A 13,342-nucleotide genomic window follows, 5' to 3' on the forward strand; every position below is an offset into this window, starting at 1 on the left:
TGGTTGTAGTGAGGGCTGCTGTTGTTCTGGCTGCTGTTGTGGTATCTGTAGTGGGGGTTGCTGTTGTGTGTTCTTCCGTTGTGGTGGCTGCTGCTGTGGTGGTTGTAGGGAGTGCTGCTGTTGTAGTGCTTGTAGTTGTTGGTATTATCGTCGCGGCTGCTGTTGTTGTATTTGCAGTGGGTGGTACTGTTGTGGGGGCTGCTTTTGTGGTGGTAGTTGTGGGGTGTGCTGTTGTAGTGGCTGCTGTTGTTGTGTTTGTAGTGGGGCCTGCTGTTGTGGAGGATGTAAAGTGGGCTGCTGTTGTGGTGGTTGTATTAGGCGCTACTGTTGTAGGGGCTGCTGTTGTGTTTGCAGTGGGTGGTACTGTTGTGGGGGCTGCTTTTGTGGTGGTTGTTGTGGGGTGTGCTGTTGTAGTGGCTGCTGTTATGGTGGTTGTAGTGGGGGCTGCTGTTGTGGGAGCTACTGTTGTGGTTAAAGTGGGTGGTGCTGTGGTGGGTACTGCTGTTGTGGTTCTTGTAGTTGGGGGTGCTGTTGTATTGTCTGCTATTGTGGTGGTTTTAGTGGGGGCTGCTGTTGTGGGGGCTGCTGTTGTGGTAGCTGTAGTGGGGGGTGCTGTTGTGGGGACTTCCGTTGTGGTGGTTGTAGTTGGGTCTGCTGTTGTGGTGGTTATAGTGAGGACTGCTGTTGTGTTGGCTTCCATTGTAGTGGTTGTAGTGAGAGTTGCTGTTGTGGATGCTGCTGTTGTAGTGGGGGGTAATGCTGTTGTAGTGGGGTTTGCTGTTGTGGTGGTTGTAGTTGGGTGTTTTCTTGTATTGACTGCTGTTGTGGTGGATGTAATTGGGGGTGCTGTTGTGGGGGCTGCGGTTGTGGTTAAAGTTGGCGGTGCTGTTGTGGGGGCTGCTGTTGTGTTAGTTGTAGTTGGGGGTGCTGTTGTAGTGGCTGCTACTGTGGTGGTTGTAGTGGGGGCTGCTGTTGTGGGGCCTGCTGTTGTGATTAAAGTGGGCGGTGCTGTTGTGGGGGATGCTGTTGTGGTGGATGTAGTTCGGGGTGCTGTTGTGGTGGTTACTGTTGTGTTTGCAGTGGGGGCTGCTGTTGTCGTGGCTGCTGTTGTGGGGACTTCCGTTGTGGTGGTTGTAGTTGGGTCTGCTGTTGTAGTGGTTGTAGTGAGGACCGCTGTTGTTCTGGCTGTTGTTGTGGTATCTGTAGTGGGGGGTGCTGTTGTGTGGGCTTCCGTTGTGGTGCCTGCTGCTGTGGTGGTTGTAGTGCGTGCTGCTGTTGTGGTGGTTATAGTGAGGGCTGCTGTTTTGTTGGCTTCCGTTGTTGTGGTTGTAGTGGGCGTTGCTGTTGTGGATGCTGCTGTTGTCGTGGTTGTAGTGGGGGGTGCTGCTGTTGTAGTGGGGTTTGCTGTTGTGGTGGCTGCTGCTGTGGTGGTTGTATTGGGGTCTTCTGTTGTGGTGGTTGTAGTTGGGTGTGCTGTTGTATTGGCTACTGTTGTGATGGATGTAATTGGGGGTGCTGTTGTGGGGGCTGCTGTTGTGGTTAAAGTGGGCAGTGCTGTTGGGGCTGCTGTTGTGGTGGATGTAGTTGGGGGTGCTGTTGTGGTGGTTGTAGTGAGGGCTGCTGTTGTTCTGGCTGCTGTTGTGGTATCTGTAGTGGGGGTTGCTGTTGTGTGGGCTTCCGTTGTGGTGGCTGCTGCTGTGGTGGTTGTAGGGAGTGCTGCTGTTGTAGTGCTTGTAGTTGTTGGTATTATCGTCGCAGCTGCTGTTGTTGTATTTGCAGTGGGTGATACTGTTGTGGGGGCTGCTTTTGTGGTGGTTGTTGTGGGTTGTGCTGTTGTAGTGGCTGCTGTTGTTGTGTTTGTAGTGGGGCCTGCTGTTGTGGAGGATGTAAAGTGGGCTGCTGTTGTGGTGGTTGTATTAGGCGCTACTGTTGTAAGGGCTGCTGTTGTGTTTGCAGTGGGGGGTGCTGTGGTCGTGGCTGCTGTTGTGGTGACTTCCGTTGTGGTGGTTGTAGTTGGGTCTGCTGTTGTAGTGGTTGTAGTGAGGACCGCTGTTGTTCTGGCTGTTGTTGTGGTAGCTGTAGTGGGGGGTGCTGTTGTGTGGGCTTCCGTTGTGGTGCCTGCTGCTGTGGTGGTTGTAGTGGGTGCTGCTGTTGTGGTGGTTATAGTGAGGGCTGCTGTTTTGTTGGCTTCCGTTGTTGTGGTTGTAGTGGGCGTTGCTGTTGTGGATGCTGCTGTTGTCGTGGTTGTAGTGGGGGGTGCTGCTGTTGTAGTGGGGTTTGCTGTTGTGGTGGCTGCTGCTGTGGTGGTTGTATTGGGGTCTTCTGTTGTGGTGGTTGTAGTTGGGTGTGCTGTTGTATTGGGTACTGTTGTGATGGATGTAATTGGGGGTGCTGTTGTGGGGGCTGCTGTTGTGGTTAAAGTGGGCGGTGCTGTTGGGGCTGCTGTTGTGGTGGATGTAGTTGGGGGTGCTGTTGTGGTGGTTGTAGTGAGGGCTGCTGTTGTTCTGGCTGCTGTTGTGGTATCTGTAGTGGGGGTTGCTGTTGTGTGGGCTTCCGTTGTGGTGGCTGCTGCTGTGGTGGTTGTAGGGAGTGCTGCTGTTGTAGTGCTTGTAGTTGTTGGTATTATCGTCGCAGCTGCTGTTGTTGTATTTGCAGTGGGTGATACTGTTGTGGGGGCTGCTTTTGTGGTGGTTGTTGTGGGTTGTGCTGTTGTAGTGGCTGCTGTTGTTGTGTTTGTAGTGGGGCCTGCTGTTGTGGAGGATGTAAAGTGGGCTGCTGTTGTGGTGGTTGTATTAGGCTCTACTGTTGTAAGGGCTGCTGTTGTGTTTGCAGTGGGGGGTGCTGTGGTGGGGGCTGCTTTTGTGGTGGTTGTTGTGGGGTGTGCTGTTGTAGTGGCTGCTGTTGTGGTGGTTGTAGTGGGGGCTGCTGTTGTGGGAGCTGCTGTTGTGGTTAAAGTGGGCGGTGCTGTTGTGGGGACTGCTGTTGTGGTTCTTTTATTTGTGGGTGCTGTTGTATTGTCTGCTATTGTGGTGGTTTTAGTGGGGGCTGTTGTTGTGGTAGCTGTAGTTGGGGGTGCTGTTGTGTGGGCTTCCGTTGTGGTGGTTGTAGTGGGGGTTGCTGTTGTGGATGCTGCTGTTGTCGTGGTTGTAGTGGGCGATGCTGCTGTTGTAGTGGGGTTTGCTGTTGTGGGGGCTGCTGCTGTGGTGGTTATATTGGGGTCTTCTGTTGTGGTGGTTGTAGTTGGGAGTGCTGTTGTATTGGTTACTGTTGTGATTGCAGTGGGGGCTGCTGTTGTCGTGGCTGCTGTTGTGGGGACTTCCGTTGTGGTGGTTGTAGTTGGGTCTGCTGTTGTGGTGGTTGTAGTGAGGGCTGCTGTTGTTCTGGCTGCTGTTTTGGTATCTGTAGTAGGGGTTGCTGTTGTGTGGGCTTCCGTTCTGGCGTCTGCTGCTGTGGTGGTTGTAGGGAGTGCTGCTGTTGTAGTGCTTGTAGTTGTTGGTATTATCGTCGCAGCTGCTGTTGTTGTATTTGCAGTGGGTGGTACTGTTGTGGGGGCTGCTTTTGTGGTGGTTGTTGTGGGGTGTGCTGTTGTAGTGGCTGCTGTTGTTGTGTTTGTAGTGGGGCCTGCTGTTGTGGAGGATGTAAAGTCGGCTGCTGTTGTGGTGGTTGTATTAGGCTCGACTGTTGTAGGTGCTGCTGTTGTGTTTGCAGTGGGGGGTGCTGTGGTGGGGGCTGCTTTTGTGGTGGTTGTTGTGGGGTGTGCTGTTGTAGTGGCTGCTGTTGTGGTGGTTGTAGTGGGGGCTGCTGTTGTGGGAGCTGCTGTTGTGGTTAAAGTTGGTGGTGGTGTTGTATTGTCTGCTATTGTGGTGGTTTTAGTGGGGGCTACTGTTGTGGGGGCTGCTGTTGTGGTAGCTGTAGTGGGGGGTGCTGTTGTGTGGGCTTCCGTTGTGGTGCCTTCTGCTGTTGTGGTTGTAGTGGGTGCTGCTGTTGTGGTGGTTATAGTGAGGGCTGCTGTTGTGTTGGCTTCCGTTGTAGTCGTTGTAGTGGGGGTTGCTGTTGTGGATGCTGCTGTTGTCGTGGTTGTAGTGGGGGGTGCTGCTGTTGTAGTGGGGTTTGCTGTTGTGGTGGTTGTAGTTGGGTGTGTTGTTGTATTGACTGCTGATGTGGTGGATTTAATTGGGGGTGCTGTTGTGGGGGCTGCGGTTGTGGCTAACGTGGGCGGTGCTGTTGTGGGGGCTGCTGTTGTGGTGGATGTAGTTGGGGGTGCTGTTGTGGGGGCTGCGGTTGTGGTTAAAGTTGGCGGTGCTGTTGTGGGGGCTGCTGTTGTGTTAATTGTAGTTATGGGTGCTGTTGTAGTGGCTGCTATTGTGGTGGTTGTAGTGGGCGCTGCTGTTGTACGGGCTGCTGTTGTGGTTAAAGTGGGCGGTGCTGTTGTTGGGGCTGCTGTTGTGGTGGATGTAGTTGGGGGTGCTGTTGTGGTGGTTACTGTTGTGTTTGCAGTGGGGGCTGCTGTTGTCGTGGCTGCTGTTGTGGGGACTTCCGTTGTGGTGGTTGTAGTTGGGTCTGCTGTTGTAGTGGTTGTAGTGAGGGCTGCTGTTGTTCTGGCTGTTGTTGTGGTAGCTGTAGTGGGGGGTGCTGTTGTGTGGGCTTCCGTTGTGGTGCCTGCTGCTGTGGTGGTTGTAGTGGGTGCTGCTGTTGTGGTGGTTATAGTGAGGGCTGCTGTTGTGTTGGCTTCCGTTGTAGTGGGGGTTGCTGTTGTGGATGCTTCTGTTGTCGTTTTTGTAGTGGGGGGTGCTGCTGTTGTAGTGGGGTTTGCTGTTGTGGTGGTTGTAGTTGGGTGTGTTGTTGTATTGACTGCTGTTGTGGTGGATGTAATTGGGGGTGCTGTTGTGGGGGCTGCGGTTGTGGTTAAAGTGGGCGGTGCTGTTCTGGGGGCTGCTGTTGTGTTAGTTGTAGCTGGGGGTGCTGTTGTAGTGGCTGCTATTGTGGTCGTTGTATTGGGGGCTGCTGTTGTGGGGCCTGCTGTTGTGGTTAAAGTGGGCGGTGCTGTTGTGGGGGCTGCTGTTGTGGTGGATGTAGTTGGGGGTGCTGTTGTGGTGGTTACTGTTGTGTTTGCAGTGGGGACTGCTGTTGTCGTGGCTGCTGTTGTGGGGACTTCCGATGTGGTGGTTGTAGTTGGATCTGCTGTTGTAGTGGTTGTCATGAGGGCTGCTGTTCTTCTGGCTGTTGTTGTGGTAGCTGTAGTGGGGGGTGCTGTTGTGTGGGCTTCCGTTGTGGTGCCTTCTGCTGTTGTGGTTGTAGTTGGTGCTGCTGTTGTGTTAGTTGTAGTTGGGGGTGCTGTTGTAGTGGCTTCCATTGTTGTGGTTGTAGTGGGCGTTGCTGTTGTGGATGCTGCTGTTGTCGTGGTTGTAGTGGGGGGTGCTGCTGTTGTAGTGGGGTTTGCTGTTGTGGGGGCTGCTGCTGTGGTGGTTGTATTGGGGTCTTCTGTTGTGGTGGTTGTAGTTGGGTGTGCTGTTGTATTGGCTACTGTTGTGATGGATGTAATTGGGGGTGCTGTTGTGGGGGCTGCTGTTGTGGTTAAAGTGGGCGGTGCTGTTGTTGGGGCTGCTGTTGTGTTGGATGTATTAGGCGCTACTGTTGTAGTGGCTGCTGTTGTAGTGGCTGCTGTTGTGTTTGCAGTGGGGAGTGCTGTGGTGGGGGCTGCTTTTGTGGTGTTTGTTGTGGGGTGTGCTGTTGTAATGGCTGCTGTTGTGGTCGTAGTTGGGGCTGCTGTTGTGGGAGCTGCTGTTGTGGTTAAAGTGGGCGGTGCTGTTGTGGGGGCTGTTGTTGTGGATTTAGTTGGGGGTGCTGTTGTGGTGGTTACTGTTGTGTTTGCAGTGGGGGCTGCTGTTGTGGGGACTTCCGTTGTGGTGGTTGTAGTTGGGTCTGCTGTTGTGGGGGCTACTGTTGTGGTTAAAGTGGGCGGAGCTGTTGTGGGGGCTGCTGTTGTTGTGGATTTAGTTGGGGGTGCTGTTGTGGTGGTTACTGTTATATTTGCAGTGGGGGCTGCTGTTGTCGTGGCTGGTGCTGTGGGGACTTCCGTTGTGGTGGTTGTAGTTGAGTCTGCTGTTGTGGTGGTTATAGTGAGGGCTGCTGTTTTGTTGGATTCCATTGTTGTGGTTGTAGTGGGGGTTGCTGTTGTGGATGCTGGTCTTGTCGTGGTTGTAGTGGGGTTTGCTGTTGTTGGGGCTGCTGCTGTAGTGGTTGTATTGAGGGCTACTGTTGTGGTGGTTGTAGTTGGGTGTGCTGTTGTATTGGCTACTGTTGTGATGGATGTAATTGGGGGTGCTGTTGTGGGGGCTGCGGTTGTGTTTAAAGTGGGCGGTGCTGTTGTGGTGGATGTAGTTGGGGGTGCTGTTGTGGTGGTTACTGTTATGATTGCAGTGGGGGCTGCTGTTGTCGTGGCTGCTGTTGTGGGGACTTCCGTTGTGGTGGTTGTAGTTGGATCTGCTGTTGTAGTGGTTATAGTGAGGGCTGCTGCTGTTCTGGCTGCTGTTGTGGTAGCTGTACTGGGGGTTGCTGTTGTGTGTGCTTCCGTTGTGGTGGCTGCTGCTGTGGTGGTTTTAGTGTGGGCTGCTGTTGTGGTGGTTGTAGTTGGGGGTGCTATTGTATTAGCTGCTGTTGTGTTGGATGTAATTGGGGGTGCTGTTGTGGGGGCTGCGTTTGTGGTTAAAGTGGGCGGTGCTGTTGTGGGGGCTGCTGTTGTGTTAGTTGTAGTTGGGGGTGCTGTTGTAGTGGCTGCTATTGTTGTGGATGTAGTGGGGGCTCCTGTTGTGGTGGTTGTAGTTGGGGGTGCTGTTGTATTAGCTGCTGTTGTGTTGGATGTAATTGGGTGTGCTGTTGTGGTGGATGTAGTTGGGTGTGCTGTTGTGGTGGTTACTGTTGTGTTTGCAGTGGGGGCTGCTGTTGTCGTGGCTGCTGTTGTGGGGTCTTCCGTTGTGGTGGTTGTAGTTGGGTATGCTGTTGTGGTGGTTATAGTGAGGGCTGCTGTTTTGTTGGCTTCCGTTGTTGTGGTTGTGGTGGGCGTTGCTGTTGTGGATGCTGCTGTTGTCGTGGTTGTAGTGGGGGGTGCTGCTTTTGTAGTGGGGTTTGCTGTTGTGGGGGCTGCTGCTGTGGTGGTTGTATTAGGCGCTACTGTTGTAAGGGCTGCTGTTGTGTTTGCAGTGGGGGGTGCTGTGGTGGGAGCTGCTTTTGTGGTGGTTGTTGTGGGGTGTGCTGTTGTAGTGGCTGCTGTTGTGGTGGTTGTAGTGGGGGCTGCTGTTGTGGGAGCTGCTGTTGTGGTTAAAGTGGGCGGTGCTGTTGTGGGGACTGCTGTTGTGGTTGTTGCAGTTGGGGGTGCTGTTGTATTGTCTGCTATTGTGGTGGTTTTATTGTGGGCTGCTGTTGTGGGGGCTGCTGTTGTGGTAGCTGTAGTGGGGGGTGCTGTTGTGTGGGCTTCCGTTGTGGTGACTTCTGATGTTGTGGCTGTAGTTGGTGCTGCTGTTTTGGTGGTTATAGTGAGGACTGCTGTTGTGTTGACTTCCGTTGTAGTGGTTGTAGTGGGGGTTGCTGTTGTGGATGCTGCTGTTGTCGTGGTTGTAGTGGGGGGTGCTGCTGTTGTGGTGGGGTTTGCCGTTGTGGTGGTTGTAGTTGGGTCTGCTGTTGTAGTGGTTGTCGTGAGGGCTGCTGTTGTTCTGGCTGTTGTTGTGGTAGCTGTAGTGGGTGGTGCTGTTGTGTAGGCTTCCGTTGTTGTGGTTGTAGTGGGCGTTGCTGTTGTGGATGCTGCTGTTGTCGTGGTTGTAGTGGGGGATGCTGCTGTTGTAGTGGGGTTTGCTGTTGTGGGGGCTGCTGCTGTGGTGGTTGTATTGGGGTCTTCTGTTGTGGTGGTTGTAGTTGGGTGTGCTGTTGTATTGGCTACTGTTGTGATGGATGTAATTGGGGGTGCTGTTGTGGGGGCTTTTGTTGTGGTTAAAGTGGGCGGTGCTGTTGTGGGGGCTGCTGTTGTTGTGGATTTAGTTGGGGGTGCTGTTGTGGTTGTTACTGTTGTGTTTGCAGTGGGGGCTGCTGTTGTCGTGGCTGCTGTTGTGGGGACTTCTGTTGTGGTGGTTGTAGTGAGGGCTGCTGTTGTTCTGGCTGTTAGTGTGGTAGCTGTAGTGGGGGTTGCTGTTGTGTGGGCTTCCGTTGTGGTGCCTGCTGCTGTGGTGGTTGTAGTGGGTGCTGCTGTTGTGGTGGTTATAGTGAGGGCTGCTGTTTTGTTGGCTTCCGTTGTTGTGGTTGTAGTGGGCGTTACTGTTGTGGATGCTGCTGTTGTCGTGGTTGTACTGGGGGGTGCTGCTGTTGTAGTGGGGTTTGCTGTTGTGGGGGCTGCTGCTGTGGTGGTTGTATTGGGGTCTTCTGTTGTGGTGGTTGTAGTTGGGTGTGCTGTTGTATTGGCTACTGTTTTGATGGATGTAATTGGGGGTGCTGTTGTGGGGGCTGCTGTTGTGGTTAAAGAGGGCGGTGCTGTTGTTGGGGCTGCTGTTGTGGTGGATGTAGTTGGGGGTGCTGTTGTGGTGGTTACTGTTGTGATTGCAATGGGGGCTGCTGTTGTGGGGACTTCCGTTGTGGTGGTTGTAGTTGGGTCTGCTGTTGTGGTTGTAGTGAGGGCTGCTGTTGTTCTGGCTGCTGTTGTGGTATCTGTAGTGGGGGTTGCTGTTGTGTGTGCTTCCGTTGTGGTGGCTGCTGCTGTGGTGGTTGTAGGGAGTGCTGCTGTTGTAGTGCTTGTAGTTGTTGGTATTATCGTCGCGGCTGCTGTTGTTGTATTTGCAGTGGGTGGTACTGTTGTGGGGGCTGCTTTTGTGGTGGTTGTTGTGGGGTGTGCTGTTGTAGTGGCTGCTGTTGTTGTGTTTGTAGTGGGGCCTGCTGTTGTGGAGGATGTAAAGTGGGCTGCTGTTGTGGTGGTTGTATTAGGCGCTACTGTTGTAGGGGCTGCTGTTGTGTTTGCAGTGGGTGGTACTGTTGTGGGGGCTGCTTTTGTGGTGGTTGTTGTGGGGTGTGCTGTTGTAGTGGCTGCTGTTATGGTGGTTGTAGTGGGGGCTGCTGTTGTGGGAGCTACTGTTGTGGTTAAAGTGGGTGGTGCTGTGGTGGGTACTGCTGTTGTGGTTCTTGTAGTTGGGGGTGCTGTTGTATTGTCTGCTATTGTGGTGGTTTTAGTGGGGGCTGCTGTTGTGGGGGCTGCTGTTGTGGTAGCTGTAGTGGGGGGTGCTGTTGTGGGGACTTCCGTTGTGGTGGTTGTAGTTGGGTCTGCTGTTGTGGTGGTTATAGTGAGGACTGCTGTTGTGTTGGCTTCCATTGTAGTGGTTGTAGTGAGGGTTGCTGTTGTGGATGCTGCTGTTGTAGTGGGGGGTGCTGCTGTTGTAGTGGGGTTTGCTGTTGTGGTGGTTGTATTTGGGTGTTTTGTTGTATTGACTGCTGTTGTGGTGGATGTAATTGGGGGTGCTGTTGTGGGGGCTGCGGTTGTGGTTAAAGTTGTCGGTGTTGTTGTGGGGGCTGCTGTTGTGTTAGTTGTAGTTGGGGGTGCTGTTGTAGTGGCTGCTACTGTGGTGGTTGTAGTGGGGGCTGCTGTTGTGGGGCCTGCTGTTGTAATTAAAGTGGGCGGTGCTGTTGTGGGGGCTGCTGTTGTGGTGGATGTAGTTCGGGGTGCTGTTGTGGTGGTTACTGTTGTGATTGCAATGGGGGCTGCTGTTGTGGGGACTTGCGTTGTGGTGGTTGTAGTTGGGTCTGCTGTTGTGGTTGTAGTGAGGGCTGCTGTTGTTCTAGCTGCTGTTGTGGTGTCTGTAGTGGGGGTTGCTGTTGTGTGTGCTTCCGTTGTGGTGGCTGCTGCTGTGGTGGTTGTAGGGAGTGCTGCTGTTGTAGTGCTTGTAGTTGTTGGTATTATCGTCGCGGCTGCTGTTGTTGTATTTGCAGTGGGTGGTACTGTTGTGGGGGCTGCTTTTGTGGTGGTTGTTGTGGGGTGTGCTGTTGTAGTGGCTGCTGTTGTTGTGTTTGTAGTGGGGCCTGCTGTTGTGGAGGATGTAAAGTGGGCTGCTGTTGTGGTGGTTGTATTAGGCGCTACTGTTGTAGGGGCTGCTGTTGTGTTTGCAGTGGGTGGTACTGTTGTGGGGGCTGCTTTTGTGGTGGTTGTTGTGGGGTGTGCTGTTGTAGTGGCTGCTGTTATGGTGGTTGTAGTGGGGGCTGCTGTTGTGGGAGCTACTGTTGTGGTTAAAGTGGGTGGTGCTGTGGTGGGTACTGCTGTTGTGGTTCTTGTAGTTGGGGGTGCTGTTGTATTGTCTGCTATTGTGGTGGTTTTAGTGGGGGCTGCTGTTGTGGGGGCTGCTGTTGTGGTAGCTGTAGTGGGGGGTGCTGTTGTGGGGACTTCAGTTGTGGTGGTTGTAGTTGGGTCTGCTGTTGTGGTGGTTGTAGTTGGGTGTGCTGTTGTATTGGCTACTGTTGTAGTGGTTGTAGTGAGGGTTGCTGTTGTGGATGCTGCTGTTGTAGTGGGGGGTGCTGCTGTTGTAGTGGGGTTTGCTGTTGTGGTGGTTGTAGTTGGGTGTTTTGTTGTATTGACTGCTGTTGTGGTGGATGTAATTGGGGGTGCTGTTGTCGGGGCTGCGGTTGTGGTTAAAGTTGGCGGTGCTGTTGTGGGGGATGCTGTTGTGGTGGATGTAGTTCGGGGTGCTGTTGTGGTGGTTACTGTTGTGTTTGCAGTGGGGGCTGCTGTTGTCGTGGCTGCTGTTGTGTTGGCTTCCATTGTAGTGGTTGTAGTTGGGTCTGCTGTTGTGGTTGTAGTGAGGACCGCTGTTGTTCTGGCTGTTGTTGTGGTAGCTGTAGTGGGGGGTGCTGTTGTGTGGGCTTCCGTTGTGGTGCCTGCTGCTGTGGTGGTTGTAGTGGGTGCTGCTGTTGTGGTGGTTATAATGAGGGCTGCTGTTTTGTTGGCTTCCGTTGTTGTGGTTGTAGTGGGCGTTGCTGTTGTGGATGCTGTTGTTGTCGTGGTTGTAGTGGGGGGTGCTGCTGTTGTTATGGGGTTTGCTGTTGTGGTGGCTGCTGCTGTGGTGGTTGTATTGGGGTCTTCTGTTGTGGTGGTTGTAGTTGGGTGTGCTGTTGTATTGGCTACTGTTGTGATGGATGTAATTGGGGGTGCTGTTGTGGGGGCTGCTGTTGTGGTTAAAGTGGGCGGTGCTGTTGGGGCTGCTGTTGTGGTGGATGTAGTTGGGGGTGCTGTTGTGGTGGTTGTAGTGAGGGCTGCTGTTGTTCTGGCTGCTGTTGTGGTATCTGTAGTGGGGGTTGCTGTTGTGTGGGCTTCCGTTGTGGTGGCTGCTGCTGTGGTGGTTGTAGGGAGTGCTGCTGTTGTAGTGCTTGTAGTTGTTGGTATTATCGTCGCAGCTGCTGTTGTTGTATTTGCAGTGGGTGATACTGTTGTGGGGGCTGCTTTTGTGGTGGTTGTTGTGGGTTGTGCTGTTGTAGTGGCTGCTGTTGTTGTGTTTGTAGTGGGGCCTGCTGTTGTGGAGGATGTAAAGTGGGCTGCTGTTGTGGTGGTTGTATTAGGCGCTACTGTTGTAAGGGCTGCTGTTGTGTTTGCAGTGGGGGGTGCTGTGGTGGGGGCTGCTTTTGTGGTGGTTGTTGTGGGGTGTGCTGTTGTAGTGGCTGCTGTTGTGGTGGTTGTAGTGGGGGCTGCTGTTGTGGGAGCTGCTGTTGTGGTTAAAGTGGGCGGTGCTGTTGTGGGGACTGCTGTTGTGGTTCTTTTAGTTGGGGGTGCTGTTGTATTGTCTGCTATTGTGGTGGTTTTAGTGGGGGCTGTTGTTGTGGTAGCTGTAGTTGGGGGTGCTGTTGTGTGGGCTTCCGTTGTGGTGGTTGTAGTGGGGGTTGCTGTTGTGGATGCTGCTGTTGTCGTGGTTGTAGTGGGCGATGCTGCTGTTGTAGTGGGGTTTGCCGTTGTGGTGGTTGTAGTTGAGTCTGCGGTTGTAGTGGTTGTCTTGAGGGCTGCTGTTGTTCTGGCTGTTGTTGTGGTAGCTGTAGTGGGGGGTGCTGTTGTGTGGGCTTCCTTTGTGGTGCCTGCTGCTGTGGTGGTTGTAGTGGGTGCTGCTGTTGTGGTGGTTATAGTGAGGGCTGCTGTTTTGTTGGCTTCCGTTGTTGTGGTTGTAGTGGGCGTTGCTGTTGTGGATGCTGCTGTTGTTGTGGTTGTAGTGGGGGGTGCTGCTGTTGTAGTGGGGTTTGCTGTTGTGGGGGCTGCTGCTGTGGTGGTTATATTGGGGTCTTCTGTTGTGGTGGTTGTAGTTGGGAGTGCTGTTGTATTGGTTACTGTTGTGATTGCAGTGGGGGCTGCTGTTGTCGTGGCTGCTGTTGTGGGGACTTCCGTTGTGGTGGTTGTAGTTGGGTCTGCTGTTGTGGTGGTTGTAGTGAGGGCTGCTGTTGTTCTGGCTGCTGTTTTGGTATCTGTAGTAGGGGTTGCTGTTGTGTGGGCTTCCGTTGTGGCGGCTGCTGCTGTGGTGGTTGTAGGGAGTGCTGCTGTTGTAGTGCTTGTAGTTGTTGGTATTATCGTCGCAGCTGCTGTTGTTGTATTTGCAGTGGGTGGTACTGTTGTGGGGGCTGCTTTTGTGGTGGTTGTTGTGGGGTGTGCTGTTGTAGTGGCTGCTGTTGTTGTGTTTGTAGTGGGGCCTGCTGTTGTGGAGGATGTAAAGTCGGCTGCTGTTGTGGTGGTTGTATTAGGCTCGACTGTTGTAGGTGCTGCTGTTGTGTTTGCAGTGGGGGGTGCTGTGGTGGGGGCTGCTTTTGTGGTGGTTGTTGTGGGGTGTGCTGTTGTAGTGGCTGCTGTTGTGGTGGTTGTAGTGGGGGCTGCTGTTGTGGGAGCTGCTGTTGTGGTTAAAGTTGGTGGTGGTGTTGTATTGTCTGCTATTGTGGTGGTTTTAGTGGGGGCTACTGTTGTGGGGGCTGCTGTTGTGGTAGCTGTAGTGGGGGGTGCTGTTGTGTGGGCTTCCGTTGTGGTGCCTTCTGCTGTTGTGGTTGTAGTGGGTGCTGCTGTTGTGGTGGTTATAGTGAGGGCTGCTGTTGTGTTGGCTTCCGTTGTAGTCGTTGTAGTGGGGGTTGCTGTTGTGGATGCTGCTGTTGTTGTGGTTGTAGTGGGGGGTGCTGCTGTTGTAGTGGGGTTTGCTGTTGTGGTGGTTGTAGTTGGGTGTGTTGTTGTATTGACTGCTGTTGTGGTGGATGTAATTGGGGGTGCTGTTGTGGGGGCTGCGGTTGTGGCTAACGTGGGCGGTGCTGTTGTGGGGGCTGCTGTTGTGGTGGATGTAGTTGGGGGTGCTGTTGTGGGGGC

At 53.6% G+C, this 13,342-nt stretch overlaps 2 protein-coding genes across 3 annotated transcripts in view; one reads left to right on the forward strand and one right to left on the reverse strand.

Moving 5' to 3' along the window:
- LOC131698896 (proline-rich protein 36-like) overlaps nucleotides 1-13,342 on the forward strand; it is a 79,242-nt gene that overhangs the window by 58,659 nt on the left and 7,241 nt on the right. The gene's annotated exons all lie outside the window — the stretch shown is intronic.
- Nucleotides 1,814-2,284, reverse strand: LOC131698897 (integumentary mucin C.1-like; the record flags this gene model as incomplete). Its single annotated transcript, XM_058993586.1, has 1 exon — nucleotides 1,814-2,284. A coding segment is annotated over one exon (471 nt), but the record flags the coding sequence as incomplete, so codon positions are not given.

Source organism: Acipenser ruthenus, chromosome 20, assembly GCF_902713425.1.
Source record: "Acipenser ruthenus chromosome 20, fAciRut3.2 maternal haplotype, whole genome shotgun sequence".
Lineage (NCBI taxonomy): Eukaryota > Metazoa > Chordata > Actinopteri > Acipenseriformes > Acipenseridae > Acipenser > Acipenser ruthenus.